The 23,324-nt window shown below is 35.3% G+C and overlaps 1 protein-coding gene, 1 non-coding gene and 1 pseudogene across 2 annotated transcripts; 1 reads left to right on the top strand and 2 right to left on the bottom strand.

Annotated features, from left to right (window-relative positions):
• Positions 1–218: 218 nt before the first annotated feature.
• LOC120202444 lies at positions 219–4,067 on the bottom strand (annotated as a pseudogene).
• Positions 4,068–11,574: 7,507 nt separating this feature from the next.
• Positions 11,575–11,646, top strand: TRNAQ-UUG. The gene has a single exon. It is a non-coding gene; the product is annotated as a tRNA-Gln (tRNA).
• A 1,626-nt stretch (positions 11,647–13,272) lies between these two features.
• On the bottom strand, positions 13,273–22,246 carry LOC120202436 (protein TSS-like). Its single transcript, XM_039202861.1, is given in 27 exon segments — positions 13,273–13,976; positions 13,979–14,130; positions 14,133–15,353; positions 15,356–15,677; positions 15,760–15,838; positions 15,980–16,092; positions 16,181–16,312; positions 16,402–16,585; positions 16,960–17,093; positions 17,174–17,278; positions 17,375–17,476; positions 17,571–17,663; positions 17,749–18,069; positions 18,162–18,263; positions 18,352–18,414; positions 18,588–19,101; positions 19,233–19,390; positions 19,482–20,006; positions 20,108–20,149; positions 20,335–20,466; positions 20,701–20,765; positions 20,857–21,117; positions 21,199–21,271; positions 21,451–21,543; positions 21,623–21,645; positions 21,648–21,683; positions 21,918–22,246. Coding segments are annotated over 27 exon segments (5,379 nt in total). The 5' UTR covers positions 21,988–22,246; the 3' UTR covers positions 13,273–13,712.
• Between the last annotated feature and the right edge of the window lie 1,078 nt (positions 22,247–23,324).

Genomic DNA, 23,324 nt, shown 5'->3' with positions numbered 1-23,324 from the left:
CACCATTGAAAATTATCCTTTCATTTTCACAGCACAAATATATTGAAAATACCAAAAAATATTTTTAAAATAAAATTAACATAAAACTGTGTGAAGGATATATTTACATTACAATCCCAAAATATATATATATAATCTTAACATCGAAGTTTTCAAACTTAGATAACTTGTAAAGAATCTAATAAAGAATTCCTACTCTCTATGTTTTCACTTTCACCTCTTTCTTTACCTTGGACCGGAGAGTTCCATGGCATAGGAATCCAAAGAATGTTCATAATCATCGTCATCTTCAATTCCTGTGCCCAACATGCTGCTCGATTCATCATTATAACTTTTTCCATCATGTTTTGATCCACTGGTAGGGGGTGGCAATGGCTTACTTTTGTTGCCGAAGCTGTTGGGAAAGTGGTTAAAGGTGGAATTGCTATGATTGTGCGATGCCGCCCATTTCTCAGCTAGGCCATCGCCTTCAAGCATCCGGACCACTTCGGACATTCTCGGTCGGTGGGCCGGAAGGTACTGAGTGCATAGCAAAGCCACTTGGAGCATCTCCCCCACTTCGATCCTGTCATAGTTGTTCCCTAGCTCTCTGTCCGTCAATACTTCCACTTTCTTTTCTTGCTGTATTTTCTTTACCTGTCACGATAAAATTCGAATGTTTCTCCATCAGCTTTATTCATACTTATATCCTTTTTTGCAATAAGCTTGATTTCAACTATTTAGAATGATAAAAAGTTCAAATTCCTAATACACCTTTCCCTAAGTGTGTAAAAGGAGATACTTTCATGCAAAGGTACCGACTTGTAGAATAAATGCATGTAAAGTATGACACTTAATAAAAACAATGGCAGCAGCCACTCTAAACCTGAAGGTTTCCAGAAAAACATCCTCGACCACTGTCCTTTTACCAGAAATATTATTTAGCGTGCCTACAGAGGTCCTAGGGGGGTCACGAAAATAGAAAGCAAGACACAAGATTGCTATAGTTGCCGAGAAAACTAACCCATTCTAGCATTGCTCCTTTCTGACTAACTGTTTTTCCAAACTCGAGAGCTCTCATTCCAGTTATGAGCTCTATCAAGAGAATGCCAAACCCAAACACATCAGTTTTCTCCGAAGACTGGCCAGTCGAAAGGTACTCTGGTGCAATGTGCCCAACAGTGCCACGGACAGCGGTGGTGACATGGGAATCTGCATGATCGAGGAGTTTTGCAAGGCCAAAATCGCCAACAATAGCTTCACAATAATCATCCAGAAGAATATTAGCTGCCTTCACATCTCTGTGGATTATTTTTGGATCACATTGCTCATGTAGGTAAAGAAGTCCCCTTGCAGCTCCAATCGCAATTCTCTTCCTCGTATTCCAGTCTAGAGCCGGTTTTCCTGCCAAACCCAATTCATTTACATTAGAGGTATGCTAAATCGTCTTCAAATCTAATAAAGAACAGACCATATTCCTCATTTCAAGTCCTAGATTACAGCCTATTTAGCTAATCATGTTGAAATAAACAATTAATCCATAGCAGCTATGAAACTCGAGAAAGTTAAATTGGCAAACATTTATAAACACCTGAACCGGCTGAAAAGAATGGTCCTCCCTTTTGGTATGCATTATTATTAGTATTCAACCCAACTGAAGTGAAATGAAAATACAGTAAATAAATGAACCCCAGAATGACTGCCCACAAGAGATGGACTATCATTTAATGAAAACTATTGTCCGCTAGTAACTACTTGGAACGGTAAATAAATTTTAAAAGAACAAAAAAGGGAATAATTACTCCAAACACGGTCGGGATCCACAAACTGGACCATATTTTTTCACATTTCAAGCAATGGTGGTCCATGGTAATATCAGACATTTAAAGTGCAACAATACAGTGGTTGTGCAGTCATTCACCAAACAAATAGATAATCAACTTGTCCTGCATGAGAATTGAATGAGAGAAATTACAGCGAAGCTAGGACCAACCTCTGAGCCTGGATGCCACACTTCCATTAGACATGTAGGGGTAGACGAGAAGTCTCTCGTTAGAAGTAGCGCAATATCCAATTAAACGAAGCAGATTACGGTGAACCGCCAAGTTGATCATCTCCAACTCGGTCCTGAATTGTGAATCCCCAAAACTTCCGGTCAAGTCTTTTAGCCGCTTCACAGCCACAAGGGTCTCGTCTCCTAACTTTCCCTTGTAGACATTACCAAACCCTCCTGTGCCTAGTATGTTCTTGGAACTGAAGTTATCCGTTGCAAACTGGAGTTCCCTGAGAGGGAAGTTTCTAAGGTTACCGAGGCTAATAAGGCCCTCTTCCTGTTTGTCTGCAACATACATGTGGCAACATTAAATCACTTTAAACAACCATATAAATGAAAACTTTTAACATTTATTTAGTTGTTGTCACCAACCACTAATATTCAGAATCATTAGCCTCTTCCATTTCTTTCTGTGCCAAAGGAGTGCAAATGCGAGGAGTATGAGAAAGACAAAACTGAGGCTGATTCCGAGCGCAACAGCTAACCTCTTGGATTTTTGCGCCCCTGATTCATAAGGCAAAATAAGAAATACATGCATAAACCATTAATAAGGAGAGGATGAAGAGTTGGGGAGTGTTGCAAGTAGGTTTGAAGAGAGTTACCACTTGAACCCAGGAAAAATGAGAAGGAAACGGCGTCAACAGTTCCCGAGCAAGCTTCAGTAGAGATGCTTCCACAAATCAATGGATTTCCCACAATACTGAAATCCATGCACCAATAGGTAAAATTAGAACTAAATGATTATAATAACTGGTCAGAGAGCTTCAGCACATCAAATCATACTTGAAAGTTCTGGCAGGGAACTTGGGCACAGGTCCACTGAGATTGTTATAAGAGAAGTCCCTAAAACACCAATAACCAGATTCTGAAAATCGAAGCGGCGGTCCGATAAATATATGGAAAAAATAAAGAAATTCACACTTACAAGAAAGCAAGTTGAGGGATTTTTGCTAAAGATGCAGGAAAAGGCCCAGACAAGCTATTGTTGTTCAGCCTCCTACTCTCATTACAGGACAGAATGAAAATGTACTCAGATGCCACAATCAATGTTAAAAATAAGAGTAAAACATCACAAACATGATATGTAAACATAAAAGCATATGATTTTAATCTACAGCGAGATTTTTACTATAATTTAGGACCCCATATCATACGAAAACCAGTGGGGGGAAAACTTACAGGTACTGCAAACTATTTAGCTGTCCAAATGAGCCTGGAACTTCACTGGAGAATCGGTTGTTAGATAGATCCAAAGTTGCAGTTTCGTAAGAGAGCCGAGTTCGGGTGGAATTGTACCAGATAAGTTGTTGTTTTGCAGCAACCTTCATCAAAGAAATCAAAAATAAAAATGCTAATTCATAGAAACAGGGAAACAAAATTGTGATGTCTTCTTATACACTTGGCGAAGATTGGTGAGATTTCCTATCGTCCCGGACAAAGTTCCTGATAATGACTGACTTGGAGCTCCCCTAAAAACCAAAAAAAAAAATAAGAAGCAAACATTAACGAACAAGAAATTAAAGAAGAAAGTGTTGAATAGAGTAGAGAAATTAACAGGCCAATAACAAGATTTTCAGAAGAACAAGTGATCATTGCCCAGCTACAAGGATCAACAGAGTCTTCATCCCAGTTATTTAACACCCCGTGTGGATCATTCAACTCTCTCCTTAAACTTATCAACGCTTCCACTACAAAAAAAATAATAATAACATAAGAAAAATATATCAAACCCCAGGACAAAACTTACTTCAAAAACAACCAAAATGAATTATCACCTACCTTCATGGTTGCGAGGCTCATATGACAAAGAAACAGTAGAACAAGAAAGGATGATGAGGAAGAAGAAGAAGAGGAGAAGATAAAGACCCATTTTCTTAAAACTCTATAAATCAAATGCTAGTGAAAGACCAACATTCTCTCTGGTTTTAAATTCAGGGTCTTAAAACTAAACCAAAAAGAAAAACTTGTCACCCTTTTTCTTTTTCCCACACTCTGCGGCAATGCTTCCTTTATTGGTTCTTAACTGAGTCGCCCTCTCTTTATCTCAGTCGACAAACACAACTTTGAAATAAACAATACTTTAATACTTGTCATATATATAAACAAATAAACAAAGCAAAAGCCTAAATAGTAAAAACTGTCCATTTTCCTTTTGTTTCCTGTGAAATTTTCAAAAAGGAAAGAAACTGAAATAGAGAAAATCAGGTGGTGATACGGGTGTCAGGACGAAGAGTGTAGAAATTGAGAGAGACGTGAGTACTGTAAAATTTGTACTCACTGGACTCCACTTCATCACTAACATGCACCCTCGTTTATTTATTTTTAATATTTACGTGAACCAAACGATTTTAATGATAAAATAATAATTATTATTTTTTAAGATTTCAAATTTTAATGTTAAAAATATTAAGGGAATAAATATATAATGATTAAAAGTTATTTAAAATAAATATTATCTTATATTTATTTTAATTAATCGAAAAATTAACTAATTTTATTCATTTTTTTCTTATTTCACTAAGTTTCTTTGTCCATATAAGGTTGTGAAAAAAATTATTTTCATATATAAGGCATCCACCGTATTATTTCTTGAACTATTACTTCTTATTAGTCTGAAGATGTTGTGCACTCCTAGGGTCTTCTCCATTTGCCTGAAGACGTCATGCAGTCGTAAAATCTTTATATTTAGCTTGAAGACGGGTGGAGAACCTGACGTCTTTAGGTTGATACTGTGCAATTCATCCTAAATGGGAAAATAATCCCCGATGTGAATTATATTGGGAATTAAAAAAATTCACTTACATTATCTGAGCCATTTTTCTTATTTCACTGACTTTGGAGAAGAAATAAAGCCAGTGAACCAAAAAGGGAGGATATATCATTCGTATATATTAACTAATTCATATCGATCCATGTCATACACCTAGATTTAATGGGTAAATCTCTTAGTATGAATTTTTTACATACGCAAAGACTCAAACTCGAGACTTTACTTAAACGATATCAAACTGTTTACCACTTGAATCAATCTCGATTAATGGTTGATACAAATGTTTAATTCACTATAAATTACTTTTAAATATAATATAATGTATTTTAATTATAATATCAATATTTGGAGTTTAAATATTAGTATTGTATTAATTTTTGAATGATCACTATTTTAGGGTTTTTATGGGCGGGCTATGTCTTGGTGTAGCTACATCCTAGCAACCAAGTCATCATTATAACCCACGTGTTTTTTTAATCAATTTTCTTTTAAAATGGTATATTTATAGGTTACGTAGAGTATGTTTCTTGATGTGAAATATGACATGAAATATGCATGCAAAGCTTCATTGTTTACCGCAAGAAGAAACCTAGAAAGAGATGAAAGACATTTATATAAATAAATAAATAAATAAAACGGCAGTAATTTGACTATTATGTTGAGTATTTAATTTAAAATTAGTCACATTATTAATAAAAATGATGGAGTTTAATATCAAAACTTGATGGAATGAGTTTGGTTAAATTGTATAATAAATAAGATATATTCTATTATTATAAAAATTATGTTTAGGTTTTAAAGATACTATTAATAATAATGTAAAGGCTTCATTATAAAATAAGTGTTACAGCTATATCGTTTTTATGAATATGTTTTAAATTTTTTCAATCATTCTAGTGTTTAACGTTACAAATATTATCATTTTAGGTGTATGAGAAGTAAAAATCGTTAAAAAATCCATTAAGTAACATGTGTAACACTCTGATAATTTTGAATTTTTTAAAAAATAAAAAAACTTATTTTTTTCTAAAATTACAAAAAAAACTCAAATCCCTACTAACCTTAAATCTGTAACCCTAACCTCCATGTCAGCCACGGCCGCCATTGCCATCTCCCTTGTCGTCGCATGCATCGCTAGATCATTTGGGTGTCGCAAATTTAGGGATTTGAACTCGTCTAATATTCAATTGTGGGTCGCGAGGTCGTTTTCTTCATGGGTGACGCGAAATTTATGGTCATGTTTGACTTGTCGTAGGGTGGAAGCTCGATCGACGTCAAACAGTAACGTTTGACACGAGTTTTAGGATTGAAATTAGAGTTTTCAAGATTTTGAGATTCTTTTTAGTTTTTCAATTTGTTTGAGTTTTTTTGAAAAATATATAATATATCATTTTATTTTTTATTTTAAATGAACTTTTTAAAATTACCAAACATTACCTATGTTATTTAACGGTCATTACGGCCCGAACATCTAAAGTGATAACATTTATAACATTAAACATCCGGATGATTCAAATAAAAGTTTGAACACCTATTTAGAAAAATTAGTGTAATTTAATTACTTATTTTATAATTAAGCCTGATATAAATATAAACCCTGTAATATAAACATGAAAGGTAATGATACAGTCCATGTAGCATTGATGGCAGGTTGGTTTAGGGAGCAGAAGAGCAAGCGATGCGTGCATGCATGCATACATGCCATGCATGCATCCAATGTTCATGAATTGACGATTATTAGATAGATAATATTTCCATTGAAATAATAACCCTATACTTATCTGAAAATTGGTCAGAGAGGACGAAGCAAGATACGCATGAATACCCATTTGGAAATTAGCTAACTCAGCCATCCTTTTCCTGTTTCTAAAGCTTAATTAATTGTCCAGTCAACTAATTTTACTCTGGTCCTTTTAAAAAATGGTTAACTACACGATTGATCATTTAAATTTATATATTTTATTTATTTTCTCTCACTGGTTTCAAAAAATATAATAATCGTCATTTTGTTTTTATTTATTTAAGATATATTCACTTTTGTTTTCATTTTAATTTATTAAAAATATAACTAAATTGGATAATTCAATTTATTTTAATTTATTAAAAATATGATTAAATTGAGAGAATATGTGAATAACAAAATTAAAGGTGCGATTATATCAAAATATTTCATGACAGTTACCTCGTTGTGATCATCTTAATTAAATAAAAACGAAAGTGACTATATATATGTTTTTAATATCAATAAAAAAATATAAACAAAACATAAATATAAGTCATCAATTACATAATTAACCTTTTAAAAAAAACAACAGAAATTGTAAAATAAGATCGACAATAAAACTTATATAAATTATAACCATTTTATTATTTTTTTATTTTTTGTAATTGAATGTTTGTACAATTATACATTATTAAGAGATCTCTCCAAAAAAAAAAATTGAAATAACTTGGCAAAAAGGTACGCGGGAAACAATATTAATAACATGTATATATATGTTACAATATTAATAATCGAGATTTATTATGAATTTTGATTATTTTCTTAAGTCTTGAAATTTTTGTAGTAATATTGATAATATGTATATATGTTATATGGATATGTTATATATAATATATATTTTTTAAAATATTTTAAATTTTTTGATAATTTATAAGTTATCATTTTATAACTTATGATATATATTTAATTTTTTATTTTTTATAATAGTTTTGGTATTTTAGTATGAATGTATAATTTTTTAATAATTTATTTTCATTTTTAGCATTTTTTATTTTATTTTTGAATATTTGAATATTTTTATATTTATAATTTAAAATATTTTTATTTTAATAAAAATTAAATAAGAATTTGAACTAAAAAAACAATTTAGCCCTACAACAAAACTAAAAAAATAATTTTATTCATCTATCATGTCATATGTCGTGTCATCAATCATAATATATTATCACATCGATAATTTGAATCGTAATTTCAATACAACAAACTGTCACGTCAATATTTTAACTGAATTTTCTTTGAAATCATTAGAGTATTACAAGGTTTCACTGTCAACTTTCTATTTGTTTTATCAGGTCAATAGCATACTTTCTTTGAGACCATGGAAAAAATCATTTGCTTACTCCTTATTACTTTTACATGAAGAAATGCGTCAATTGACCCAAGTTTTTAGTATGAAAATTGATAAATAGAAAAGATTTGAGACACAATATCATTACACTATCAATTTTTGAATAATAATATCATCGATGTAACTAAAATAATAATACTAATTATTAGATTTTTTTATCCTCTCGGTTTTAGAATTTGTTTTGATTAATTTGGACCGACTCATGTTGTATATCTAACTTTGGTGGGTGAGCCGCCCAACGAGAATTTTTTGCATATATAATAACTTAAATTTAAAATTTAATTAAACGATATTGAACCGTTTACCACTTGAATCAAACTCCATTAATTATTGGAATTTGATTTCATAATCAAAGCTTTAAACTCAAATTGGAAGGACATTACCTCACCTCCCAAGATAATGGAATCCACATTCCCACGTTTGGTTAGCCCGGGAATCCCATTCCCGGTAATGTAAGATTACCAATAGTGAATTTTTTGGGGTATATTACCGGGAATGTCATTACCTCCCTTTCCTTAGTATTATTGGATTACTGGTGTTTTGGACTCAAATGTCCTTAAATTTTTATTTTTTTCAAAAACATCATTCTTCTGTCATTGAATAATAAAAATTCTAAGAAGATTAAATTACAAATTTATCCTTAAATTATTATAGATTTACAAAAAAAGTATATAATTAAAATTTTATATGAAGTTCAGGGGTTAAAATAAAATTTTACCCTTTCATTAAACCTTTTTATATTTTTAATTTTGTAAAAATATATATATAAATATTATGAATTTAAATTTTTAAAGAAAATATATAAATATTTTTCAACTTATAATATTATACAAATATATAATAAGGACAATTTGGTCAAATATACATTCCAATAATCTTTTATTCCTTTAACCAAACACGATAATCTTACATTCCTGCTAAGCCAACCAAACACAAAATACAATATTCCCAATAATCCTATTCCCTGGTAATCTTACATTCCCACTTGTAATCTTACATTCCGTAAACCAAACGCACTCTAACAGTATTATGCTAAATGGGTAGTTCTACCGTACAACAACTTAATATACGGCTAAGTAAATGGATTACCGGAAATATTATTATATTTGTAATATTTTCGGTAAACGCTACTTAAAAATTATTTGTTCTATCAAAAATATTAGTTTTGCTACCTAATTTTCGGTAGAATAAAATAATATTTTAGGTAACTTCCAATATTAACATTTTTGATAAAAAAATGATGTTTATGTAACGCTCAATTTTAACATTCCGGTAAAATAAATAATATTTTAAATAACATTTTACTAAAAATAATAACATTTCCGATATCGATTTTTCTAGCTGTAGCACCTTAGTTTTCGTCTTCCCCATGCTAAATGCAATCTTTGTTGGAGTGCGTTTATTCTATTCCTCCATGCCACATGGAATTGATGCTTCCACGTTGGCTGTTACTTTCAGCGCCTAAAAAATAAAAGGAAAACAATGTTTAATTATCAATCTGCCCATGGGTTTGGCAAAATTTTCAACTTGGTACTTGAACTTTCATTTTACCACTTTGATACCTAAACTTGGAATTTTTTTCTCAAATTAGTAACTAGTGTTAACATGAAACTTCAACAACTAATTAGGCTGTGACAGGTAATTATGACGTCAATATTTGGATGTCCAATGCCACATTGACAATATGATTAGTTGTTGAAATGTAATGTTAACCCATGTACCAATTTGAAAAATTAAAGTGGTCTAAAAAATATTCAGGTACCAAGTTGAGAAAATTTAATAAATTTAGGGTCCATTTGATATATTAAGCCTATAGATAAGTCAAATCATGTCATTAGTCCATGTGCTATGCATAAGTTGTAAATTTAGTCCACGCATTACAATTTGATCAATGTTAATATCTATACTTTTTCAATCTTAAAATTTCAATCACGAACTCAAATAATATATGAATAATATGACTAAATTATAATGACTTAAAATGATCAAAGTAGAGAACATGAACTATATGATCAACAACATTTTAAATATATTTAATGATTGTCGTTTGGCATGAACCGAACAACCTCAACGGTAAAGAAATCGATACTATTCCTTGAAGTCTCAGTTCGAGCATTAGGAATGTCATAAGTGTAATTTGATAATTATTTTGAACAAATATTACATTGTGTTTACCCCAGATTAATAAAAAATTATTTTCGTTCGAGTCCATACCAAAATTTTAAAATTTAAGTGATAGAAATAAATTATAAAATTAAAGTACAAAAATTAAATCCGTAACTTTCTCATGGTGCATGGACCCACGATTTACATTGTTTATTTCTAAATTAAAATAAATAATAATATTGTACTATTATATCTATAGATTGATTTTATGTGGTTTTAGTCATATTATATATTCATTGAGTAAATATTTCTATATTTATAGAACTAAAGTAGCTTAAATTTTACATGATTAGTAGAGTAACAAATATAAAACTGGCGACAGTGTTAATGCAGAATCATTTAGTTTAGGGTAAATTACACATTTAATACTTAAACAATAAGTTTTTGTCTATTTTAATATTTCAACTTTTAGTTTTTTTCAAAATCATAACAAATGTTTAGTTTTCATTTCATTTTAGTATCTCGTTGTTAAAAACTTAACACGTTTTGTATCTAAACTATCAGTTTTGGTATGTTTTAGTACTTAAACATTTAATTTTTTAAAAAATTAACGTAATTTTGAACGGATGCTAAAATGAAACAAATTGTAGATTGTATTGTTGGATGGACTAGTTATTAAGATATTCACTCGATTATGCACTAAAAATTGATTTTTTTTATTAATCTAAAAATAAGTACTATATATTACATGTTCAAAATTAACTTTCAATCTCTTAATTGAAGGCTCACACCCGTTGGCATTCATAATGCTCATACCCGGATATGCAAGGAATAACAACAATTCTTTTATCGCAGAGACTGCTTGATCCGTGCATGCACCAAAAATTGATTGATATTGTTTAAGAGGAGACATTAAACTTTTTATCACTCCGCTCAATAAGCACGAAGAACCACTCTTTGAGTGGAGTCATTGAACAAAACATGGAAAATAAACCCCAAGACACACTAAACAAACATAGACATAGAAAAGAGATTGCAAATCATTCATTTTGAATGGACAAATGGTGGCAATCCAAACAAGAAAAATTCATCCTTCATTAGTACGTCATGATGAATATTTAAAGAGGTTAAGTTCTGAGAAGAAGAAAAAAAGAATAATAAAGAGATTGACCCATACCCCGCTAATATCACGGCCGCCGCCGCCGCCGTCTGCCATCACCGGAAGTTGAAGAAGAACGGAAAGAGAAGTTGTTGCAATGATTGGAGTGGGAAGAAAATGGGGTTCCTTGTCTATGTTCTCCCATGCTCAATGTCGCTTCAAGTCTGCATATTTCACCGCTTTGCTTCCATTTTTGTCTCCACCAGAGGCTCATCATCATTAAAATCGCAAGCAAAAAAAATCGGAGAAAACAAAATGTGTGTGCTTTCAAATACCACTTACCGAAAACAATAAAATAACAAAAAAAAAAGGAAAGAATAACCTAGTTAAATTAAACAGAACAATATAATTAGTGATAAAACAAGCCACAGCCGTTGGTTCTATGGTGTAGTGGTTAGCACTCTGGACTTTGAATCCAGCGACCTGGGTTCGACTCCCGGTAGGACCTTCACATGTTTTTTTGTATTGTTTTGGATGGCCCGGGGGATTGAACATGATAGATTAATATACCTTTATATTTTTTTTACTCTTAATGTTAATCAAGATCTTTATTTATAGATTTTGAACTTTTTATTATACAATCAAATAAAAACATTTTAAGAATCTATTAAACGATCTCGATAATTTAAGAGAATATTTTGAATTAGGCACACAATATATGAATGTTGTCAAAAATATTGTGAACAGTCAAAGACCGAATTAATCAATTTTTAAATATATTTTTAATTAGACTAATTTAAATTTAATATATATATTTTTATTTGGGTCAAAATTTAATTAGATCTTAATAATTTAATGGATCTAGTGTGATTAAAAAATAATTGGATCTTAATTCTAATAGATTTGAGCTTAAAAAAAATAGCTGACCCTTATTCCCATATGTAATGGGGTAAGGGGGACGTAAGATAGTAGGTTGCCCCCAACACCGGTTGAGAGCAGCTTCCGTGGAGACCTCCAAATTATGAAATGCCTCGTGGGACTCGATCACACGACCTCAAGGTTAAGAACCTTGTGCTCTACCAACTGAGCATAAAATATGTATTTAATATAAATAATATATCATATTTAATATTTTTTGACTAATTCAATTAATTCAGTTAATTAACCGATTTAGAATCGTATTAACCGTTAAATATTGAGAAAAAAATCATTGTTTCCGACCGGACTAATTTAGTGGCCGGCCGTTTTAACCAAATTAATTCAGTTCGATCGATAAATTCAATTAAAACCGAAAAACGAATACCTCTAGTATGAATGTATATTTTCTTTTGATTATTGTTTTGATTTCTATATAACGGTTTTATGTTAGTTTAGTTACATTTTACATTAATTAATCGAATTTTAATGTAATTTATATAATTTTATTTAGATATTCTACACGTTGCACTTGGAAGTTAGAACCGTTTTTATATTAATGTCACTCATCAGTCATCTGTTTACTACAGAGAAAGCTTGTAAAGAGCTTGAGCCATATCCGCCAATAAAACGGCCAACGCCGCCGCCGCCCGCCAATATCGGAAGTTGAAGAAGATCAAAATGAGAAGTTGTTACAATGATTGGAGTTGGAAGAATCTGGGGTTCTTTCTATAGTTCTCCCATGCTTCATATGTGTCACCAAACAAGTTCTCTTACGGAAAAAGCTCGACGTGGCTTCAAGTCTGCAATTTTCACCGCTCTTGAAGCAAATTCTCTTTGCTTCCATGTTGGTCTCCACAATAGGCCTATCATCATTGAAATCATGAGCACAAAGAAGAGTAATGGTGATGAGAAACAGACTTCATCGGATGGTTTATGGTTTATTGGTTAGCACTCTGGAGTCTGGACTTTGAATCCTGCGACCTGGGTTTCGACTCCCGGTAGGACCTAATTTTTTCTTTTCTGGTTATTTTGGACTAAATCTCACATTATTTTTTGTATTTCTTTTCCTTGACAAAAACTTGCTCTTAGTAGGGTTTCCTTCGAAGCGTGAATACGTAAAGATTCAATGATGATGAAGAAGAAGACGCTGCTGACTTGATTGATGTCGTCGAATACATGTACCTCAATACCAGAAAGCCGAAAACAGAATGTTGCTTACTGCATTATGTTTATAGGAAGGAAGACCCCAAGGCCTTATTATAGTCTAGTTTACAAGAAATTATTGTCCTAGAAAGGTAGAAATATTCCATTGTTTCATGCCTCCATTGACATCCAATAAAACCGATGGCAGAAAAATAACAAAAAATTTGGGTAAAAAAGAGAGTAAAAAGTACTAGTCATCAACAAACTACTCAACGGAAAATAGTCATGGTACGTGCATTCCGCATACCAGTCTGTCAGCAAGCCTCCTTGTGTGGCAAAATCAAATTTAACACAAAGTATTCGAACCGCCTCGGTTTGAATACTTAACTATCAAACATGTCCGGTACTTGGCAGAATAAACTTCCTCATTGTTGCCCCTTCTCTACTGGCTCTACACTGTTTATTTCTACCCTTTGGACAAATCATTCTGTATCCAAAATAATCTTGTCGTCTTCAACTTGTAACCTCGACAATCTCTGCTTCACCGTCGCTGTAATCTCCCCAGCATTTGCTCGATTTCGCATCAACTTGTGTTTGGCTGCAAGCTTCTTTTCCTGCAGTGACACTACCGGTCAAAGGAACCACATCTGCAGGCTTTCCTTCATTTTCGGGAAGCTTGTTTTCATCGTCTAACGATTGATCTTTCAATGGCTTCTGCGCACTTGGTTGATTTTCACCTTCGATTTCCGCAGAGGAAATCTCCGGAGTCTGCCCGGTAGTACTGCTTCACTTTTGATTTCGGCTCCAATGTAAACAGTTACAACAGCCGGTGATTCTACTGATCCTATAGGGGTTGCCAAAAATCCATTTTGAGTCACATAGATACCATTTGGGGTCATTGGTGGCATGGGATAACCATTGGTGGAAGCCAAAATTCATTTGGGGAGACAGGGTAGCCATTAGGAACCACCCAAGGTTGGCAAAGTACAAATTCAGCTGCATGCGGGTTCATTATTCTCGGAGGGCTGTAGAGATTTCCTTCTCCAGAAAGTTCAGTGCTGTGGTAGCTAGACTTGTTTCGTGGAACACGATTTCCGGATCTGTTATAACCTCCAGAGAGCCTAGGTCCATATGGAACTCTAGCTGTTGCAGATTGATGAGGCGATCTACGGGCAGAGTTGACTTGAAGCATTGGAGGTATATGCACTGGAGGGGGCAGGAGTCCTCCAGGATCCTTGAAACCGGGAACTGTAACTGAGCTAAAAACTGGAGTTGTCGATGGATTAAATGGGGGTGCAGCTGCAGAAAGTTTCTTTGAAGTTTCTTTACCGGGTTCTGCTTCATTCGATTTTTCTCCTTCAGTGGGCAACTGCTTGTCACTAACTTCAACTGGCAGCTCTTGAGAATCTTCATCAAACACTTTTCCCAACGGAATAGAGGCATCGTTCACTGGCGATTGAGCTGTATGTTCGTTTACAACAACTAAAGGTTCTGAGTTGGAGCATGTAACTTGGCATTTGTCTAGAGATCCAGTATCCGAATCTGCAGATCCGTTATCAGCTTCATTTTTAGTGGTTTCAACACCACTTTCGACTTCTACGGTCTCAGCTTCTATTTTTATGTCTTCAACTGGAGTTCCCCTTTTTTCCAGCAAAGCTTCTCTCACCCCTGATTCCCCGAGAAACTCTTTGTCCCCAATGGCTTTCGGAATTTCTTCACTAGCAGCCATTGGTGGTGTTGCATCTGATGCATTCTCTTGGCTTGCCTGAGCATTTTGTTCTGGAAGAGGATTCCCTTTTGGCAAATGCTCCGCCACCGCCTTTACAATCGTACCGGGTGGGGCCAAAGCAACTTCCTTGTAGGAGAATAGTTTTCCAGCTGCCTGCACACTGATCGGACCAGCTACTTGAGTCGGCTTGGTAACTTGTTCAGATGCAGCTGGGCTACCAGGGGATGATTTTGAGATTACAAGTTTCTCCACTCCACCAATTGTGCTGCTCGGGTTATTTAACTTTGGACTGAAGCTTGTATTTTTAACAAACTTTTTGGAAGCCGGAGGACTAGGTCCAACTGAAGCAGTAGGCTCATTGGGGCTTGTTCTCGGAGAAGTGAAATTATTAGGCTTTCCCCGATATCTCGAGGATTGGGACACATCATGAAGTTTGTATTCAGTTTGGCTAGACTTGGCCTCCTTGAAGCAGAAGACTTACGAGCTGCAGGTGAACGACCTTTAGGAACAGCTTCTTGCCACCCTTCATCTGAGATGTCATCCTGTTCTTGGTCCACATTTTTAACCAACACCAGCTGATCTGCTTGCAGTGAATCAGCTTTCTCGATAACAGATTCCACAAATTCATCTTCCGATTTGTTTTCTTTATCACTAGAATTCTCCATAGCAGGAGAAGTCGGTGACGGAAACTCATTGTTTTGATATTCATCTGAGATTGTCTCCCAATTTTGGCCCGGGTTGCCCTTAATCTGCTTATTGAATGAAAATCTTTGTTCAGATATGTCATCAATGAAGATAAATAATAACCAAAAGGACATCTTAGACGATAACCTTTGCGCGAGCTTTCTTTTGGGAATCTCTTGCTCTCATATCTGAGTCCGGGGTTATATAATCCAAAAGGTCCGATACACTGATACAAAGTTGGAAACTATTGTAAACAATTCTCAGGTTCAAAAACACAAAGTGAAGCGAGGTAAAGATCAGGAGAACTTTTGAATTGTCTTGAACCAAGCATGGATTGAACCGAACTTATTCTGCTCCTAGATTGTACCTTAAATGGCCTTTGCTGGAGATCGATGCATCGGGCTTTGGAGTACCATTCCGTGCAGCTTCTTGCTGCTCTAAAGCCTTAGACTCAAAGTACTCGAGCCATGCAGCCGCATCCTTCATAAGTCATAAAAATGTCAAATTATCCGAGGACTAGCAAATCACTATTTTAATTGGGTTTAATGATAAGCAAATATCAAAATACCTGCGTACGTAGGTCCTCGGACCCTAGTTTTGCCTGCAATATTTGTAGTGTAGTTTGCTCGTGTTGAACGCTTAAGGAGTAAGCTTCCATCAAGGAGAGAGCAATAGCAATGGCATGGTAGCTGGCTGCAGTCTGTTGAAGCCAGAAATACATTAGAAATGAACCCCATAATAATAACAAGCAGATTAGTTCATTTCTCTGTTGTTAATATGATAATTTACCTGTATATGATCAGCTCCGAGTAGTCTTTGGTTGCACTTGAGGGCCTCATGGAGATATCGAAGAGCAACATGAACATTTCCTAACCCTTCTTCCATCATTGCTACATTAATATACGTCGCAGCTGTATTAGGATGAGATGGCCCGCATGTTAAATGCAGAAGATACAACGCACGATTTACATACCTAGAACGAGAAAAAGGACAAGATTAGGCCCGAACTCTAATACGGTATTCATTCAATGATGTTTCTTACAATGCAAGTCATTACAGAATCGCAAAGGAATAAGCATTCTGAAGCACTAAACATATACAGAAAAAACAACTATCAGCTTTTAACACATTCATAAACCTTAACAACCTATCGTCTGGTTAAGTACATGGCCTAAGCATAACTCGTTGTCTTCCGTCGACCAGTAGCATGCATTCTTTTAACAGAAATCACAATGAAGGTTTCCTTTCTGTTTCCATTAAGGTTTCGGACTGATTTTTGACCTCAAATTTAAAAACAATGGGTGATAAAGCAAATAATATATGTATCTGAAAGACGTAAAAGCATACTTTAATGCCAACTCTGTATGTTGAAGACGATAATAGAAGACAGCTAGGTCTCCATAACTCTTCATCGTATCAGGATGATCAAGCCCGAGCTCTCTTTCATTTATATCCAACGCTTTCTGCTGATAAATTGTTGCCTAAACAAATTCAAAACAGATCAGAAAAAATTGGTCAGGTGATGCGTGGATAGAATTCATAAAAATGTAAAAGAAAATACCTGATTGAAGTCCCCAGTATGGTAAAGCACAACAGCCAAAAGACTGTATGCTCCTGCAGTCATCCGATGGTAAGGGCCACAGACCGACACGAGTTTCAAAAGTGCCTTTAAAATCGAAAGTCAAATATTGGTTTAGATGTTTTTGATATTGTTGAAGAAAAAAACATTTAAAACAACATACAGAGAGATACTTCATCATACCTTAGTGCCATAATTGACTGCATCCTCCAATTTACCTTTATCCAGAGAAGTCTTAGATGACTCTAACAGCGTACGGCCATCTGCCGATGAACATGCAACATGCTGCGGGAAAGAAACAATGTCAAACAAATTACAAAGCAAGAACAGCAAGACAATTAATTTTCCAATTTTGGATTCCATTTAGTGATTTATTCACCTTGTATACAGGGACCATGCTTATGATATCGGACTTCCTAAAAGGAGATGGAGTATCCATGTCATAGTCCCTCGGAACAACCTCAAGCCCCACCTGAGAAATTGTCATTTCAATTAGAAAATGGAGAGGGAGAAGCATACATCTTAAGGTTCCTCATACTATGGCAAGATGATTGTACCTTGTGGGACAAGCCACGAAGAATGGCAAACTTTCTCAGATCCTGGCATCTTTCCGATTTCCACAGCCATCCGAACCTCTTTGAAAGGAAGGTTTCCACCCATCTCCATTTTAATTTTTCATCATTAATGATGTCTTGGGCACCATTTTCACCCGATGGTGTTCCCAACAATATATTTAAGCACGCCGCTATTGATGCAGCCAAATCGTCAACACTATCGACCGAAGATACAACAGCCTGTAACACGTGTTTGTAGGCTCGAACGACCATTTCATGTATACAGAGTGATTGCACATGAGGCAGCTTGTCTGCAAGCTCAACCTGAGATGATAGGAAAGAGGAAAAGATGGGGATAAGAGATGAGAAATCAGAAATTATTTGGGGGGTTCATTCAAAACCATTAATATTTTTACCACACGCCCCAGGGAACACATTTGCAAACCCCTTGTATGCATAAAATCTGTCAAAGTCCTTCCGTCAACCGGTGAAAGTTCGAGGGAGCCAAAATCTGCCACCTGAAAGATTTGAAGTCATACCAGCCAAATATGTTAAGTACTAGAACATCTCGGAGAAAAAGGAAACATCGATTGCTAAGGGACTAACCAGTTTCGGAAGAGCAGTATCAGCATAGTATTTATGTGCCATTTCAATCAACTCATCAGGAGACTGGCATATGAACAAACAGAAGTATTAATACAAAAAAACTTTAGGCAGTGTGTTTTTCTTTCTTTTGAGAGATCAAGATATATCATATAGAGATGTTTAATGTATATGATCCCATGGATGGATCAAAACTTTTGTTGTCATTATTCTGTGGATGTATGCAAGTAGCAACTAACCTTGAGGTGAAAGCCGGTTTCTGATTCTTTTAGTCTCGAATATGCCGCTTCGGGAAGCAGTTTCTTCCACATCATTTCCATTTCCTCGTCTTGGTTCTCCTGTTCCTTCTGGTTACTGGCTTCTGATTTCTTCTTCATATCGGGGCTGTTACCTGGAGAAACCTCCATATTCTGTTCATTTTTACTGCCTTCGGTATCTGTTTTTCTTTTTATTTCCTTCAGCAATGCACCCTGCTTTCCAAGACCCTTCACGGCAGGCTCGAGCTTAACATTTTCAGTTTTCTTAGAATCAGTTTTCCCGGACGCTTGATTTTGAAGATGTTGCACCCAGCATGCCCCCAGCTCCCATCTAATGGACTTGGTGTTATTAAAGGGTTCGTTTTGCAACTTCTGCAAACTCTCCTCTAACACTTTCCTCACCGAAGCCCTGGCGGAATGCAAGTTCCCAATATCTGTACTCTGTGATCGTTGAGCTGATGCAGGTGTGGTTGGCTTGTGCAATAGCATCCTTAAGCTGAAAAGTATTTATAAGAAAGAGACATTAATATCTCACAACCCTATAGTGTAAGCAAGTGTGTGCACATTTCCCTTTGTGTTTACAATAAGAACAACTCGGTAATGATATGGACATGAGACGAGCTCGACCTATTGACATTTAAAGCGTTTGCCCCTCCTTCCGGCTGGTCCTCGATGTCGATATCTTGAGGAATGGGATTGCCCTCCCAGTTTACCTCGGCCGAAACTTTTACTACGGCTGTATAGCCACAATGTCTTACAACCATAACACCTAAAGTAGAAGTATCCTACAAGGCCAAAAAAGGAGTAAAGTTAGCAAAAGCATAGCCTCTTTCTTAGTTCACTGAAGTAAACATTCAGCTAAAACGGTTCACTCACATGGACAGTTGCACTCTCATCTGCAGTTATGCCTTTAAGCAAATTTCTCCGAGCGAGCTCCTCCTGTGGCAGTCCGAGAACCTGACTTCCCTCGTTTTTACAATCTAATTTCACACTTGCATCAGGAACATCTCTTGTCACCTTAATGATCAAGTCGCCCACTTTTTCTTCGTGCAAAATCGAAGCAGAAGGATCATTCAAAGCGTTCTGATTGCTTTCGACGATGTTCTTGATCGTTGCAATAGCTTTAAAGACCGAAACGTCGACAAATAAACTATGGAGCAGAAACGCTTTCCTATCTCGTATTTGCCTCTCTTCCGCTGTCTTGCAAGGCATAGCTGCCAAGATTGCAAACTCTTTTGCCCAATGTCTATTGTCTTGTTTATCATCCCTTCCTTGTCCACCTCCATTTCCTCCCCAGTTTTCATCTTCCACCGGAAGTGGCGGAAATGCCGACAGGTTATCCGCTACCACAGGAGGAACAACCCACGTATTTGCCCGAAAACCGTAAGGAAGGTTGCCAAACTGAGTTTTAAAGATCAAAACAAAGTAAAACAAAAGTGAGTTCCAAACCATCCGTTCTAATTCGAATCGAATGCAGCAACTCGATCGAAAATTTTACGTACTTTATTATGCTCAGTGAAAGCTTTCATAAGAGATTTGTATGCCTGCAAGGAGATTAGCGTTCCTCAATATGAAGAAATTATATACCCAAAAGAACTTCACAGACGTTAAACATCTTCAAGGAGATGCCATAGTACTAAATTACGATTGCAATGCGTCGCAACGTTTTCTAATGTCACCGCGATCCACTACCGCAATTTAGTAGTATGGGAGATGCAGTGGAACTTACAGCATCAAAGACCCTGCTAATCTGCTGAAGAAGTGTGACTAGAGAGTGACAGAGAAGTGGCCGTTTTCCGGCCGGGTAAAACCCTTTCCGGCAAGCAACGATCGTCATCGGTTTCCCACTGCAAACTCGAATCTACATTTTGAGTTAGATACCATTGAATCCAATTAGCCCACATTTTTTTTAAAACAAAAATATCATCAAAATTAAACTATCTCAATCAACGGATTGGTTAAAGTAATTGTATATGCAAAAAATCTCAAAAATCTCCAGACTCATCCACCAAAATCATGTGTAGGACTCAGGTCGGTCTATATTTATCAAGGCAAAACCCCTTGGAACGGAGGGAAAAAAAACTATCTCACTTACATCAATCTGGAAAAAATCATCTTCTGTTTTATCCTCCAGGAATGGACGATTGGATCTTCTAATATCTGTTAAAAATTTAAACAAGAAAATAATTTCAACCTCTAAAAAAGAAAAAAAAAAAAGCTGAGTTCATGCATGGCTATAAAAAGAAATTACATTGTATAGGAGGAGTGAGGTGAGAGAAGGAGAAGAAATCATAGAACTGCCCGAGCCGCGGCGGAGGACACATCGACGCCGCCGCAGTAGCGTCGCCTGTTTCCTTTGCCTTGTCGGGAGATTCACCACCATTGTCGACGGCAGCCGATTCTTTGGGACTGGTTCCACTAGCTGATTTCGGCGAACCGAAGGATGTTGTGCAGGCGACTATGTCGAGGAGCCGTCGGATGTGGGCCACCCCTAGCTCCTCCGTGTAGTCCTCTGCACAAAAAATTCTTTTCCAAGTTAAAAATGACTAACTAAAAGAAACCAAAATGTGACAGCAGAATCGGGCAAGACAACCTTGGATGATAGACAGTTGACAAGGTTTAAGCGAGACAATGTCGACGGAATCCTTAAGTTGATTTCCTCGTACCTGTGGATCAAATTCTCGAACTTTTAATACAGTTGGAAAGTAAATGAAAACGAAAGCCGATGGTGACATCCATTGATGACTGGAAAAAAGCTGCTCTGCGCTGGTGGTCTACTGCATTAATGGCGTACTTTTCATTTCCCAAATAGAAAGGGACGTTCAATTGTTGTCATTAAATTTACCTCGTGAGATAGGGAGATGTTGGTCAAATGACATGTCTCAACGTGGACCGCTAAAAGCTTTCTTACATCCAAAATCTTGTCCGAAGATATTCCCTGCCGTAATGTAAAAGAGAAAAAGAAAACGTGAACATAAAAAAAATCACCTGCATGATAAATTTTTTTTTTTTTTTACCTTGAGAGTAACTTGGGATTCTCAGGTGTTTCAACGGTAATTTCAACTACAGAAGGCAAAACTGTAAACAGAAAATCATGGAGAGAAAGATTTTCACTTTTCCTTTTTTGTATATTAAAATGCAGGAATCCAGGAGGGAAAGTTTTGAACCAAAGATAATAACACGATAAGATAACATCCAAAAGGGAATAGTTTTGAACCATAAACAATGATACGATGAGGCTATTTTCCATCGTTTTCTCAGCAACCAAACAGGATTGTTAATAGGAAAAGTAGACACCGAGAAAAGAGTTACCTCTCTCTTCCTTCTTCTTTTTCTCTCCCTTGGCTTTGTGTGCTTTCGCCTTGCCTGTCTTGGGAGCCATTCGTGCACCAAAATCCCGGATTGCTTATAAAGATATCAAATTCTTTGGCTGCTTCAATCGAGTAACAATTCTTTAACGATAATAACAATGACCCAGATTGAACTTATCGACTACTTCCTTTTTGCTCGCAACCCCCAAGAGAAATCTCCGTCCAAACACTCAAAGTTTTGAACTTTCGATAGCTTCACACTAGACAAAACTAAGACAAACAAAACCCAACCTTTAACTCTAGAAGAACCATAATTTTCTTTTTTTTTCAGTGTAAAACGAGAGCATTGAAGAGATAAAATACAGATGGGGAGGAAAGTGGTAGTATAGTGTTTGGCAAGAGAGAAAATTGAGATGGATAAGATAAGATAAGCCACACTCCAAGTCCCTTGTTTCTGATACAAATGGAAGCAAAGAAATTTTAAAAAAAACCCAGAAATATTACTGAGAGAGAATTGAGTGAAAGTGTTGGTTTTGAAGAAGATTTAGAGAGAGAGAGAGAGAGAGAGAGAGAGAGAGAGAGAGAGAGATAGAGAGATGAGGCCCTTAACTCCTTTTTCTTGTACACAACAGGTAATCCAAAATGGTGGAATGAAAAATGTAAGGCTAAAAATTCAGGCCCCTCCTTTTATTTTTATTTTCTTCAACTTATTTCTTCCTTAGCACCTCAACCTCATCATCTCTCTCTCTGGGTTTGTCTTGTTTTGATTGCAGTCTTCTATGGCTAACTTTTGGAAGGCTGTGATTGGATACCAGAAGCTGCTAATTAAGTGGTGGGATTACACCGTTCCCTAATCACATGTTAAAATTTTGGAACTCAACAACTTATAATCGACACTACATGAATTAGAACACTAATCTAAATGAATTTTTACCATTATATCAACATTTAATAAAGGGTAAAGAACGCAAATGGTCCTCGACTATACGGTACTGCTTTATTAAGTCTTCAATTATTAAAAGTTATAAAATGATCATCTAACTATGAAGTGTTGCTTTTTTGAGTCCATCGACTATTTAAAGTTACAAAATAGTCACTCGACTATTCATTATATTCTAGACTTAACCTTTTCCGTTAAAAAATTAGTGGTTGTTTAAGCTGGATGTTAACATGATGACCGGGTACAATAGTTATTTGAGATTTTAGGATCAATTTTTATCATATCACAGTCAACAAGTTAACGTTCAACTCAGAATATCGTATATTTTTTAACAGAAAATGATGAGTTTGGAACATAATGAATAGTTGGAGGACCATTTTGTAATTTTTAATGGTCGAGAGACTCAACAAAGCAACACTCTATAGTCGAATGATCATTTTATAACTTTTGATAGTCAAATGATTTAAT

This window comes from Hibiscus syriacus, unplaced genomic scaffold, assembly GCF_006381635.1.
Source record: "Hibiscus syriacus cultivar Baekdansim isolate YM2019G1 unplaced genomic scaffold, ASM638163v2 tig00000340_pilon, whole genome shotgun sequence".
Lineage (NCBI taxonomy): Eukaryota > Viridiplantae > Streptophyta > Magnoliopsida > Malvales > Malvaceae > Hibiscus > Hibiscus syriacus.
The sequence above is the reverse complement of the archived record's forward strand: the minus strand, read 5'-3'. Positions and strand labels throughout refer to the sequence as shown.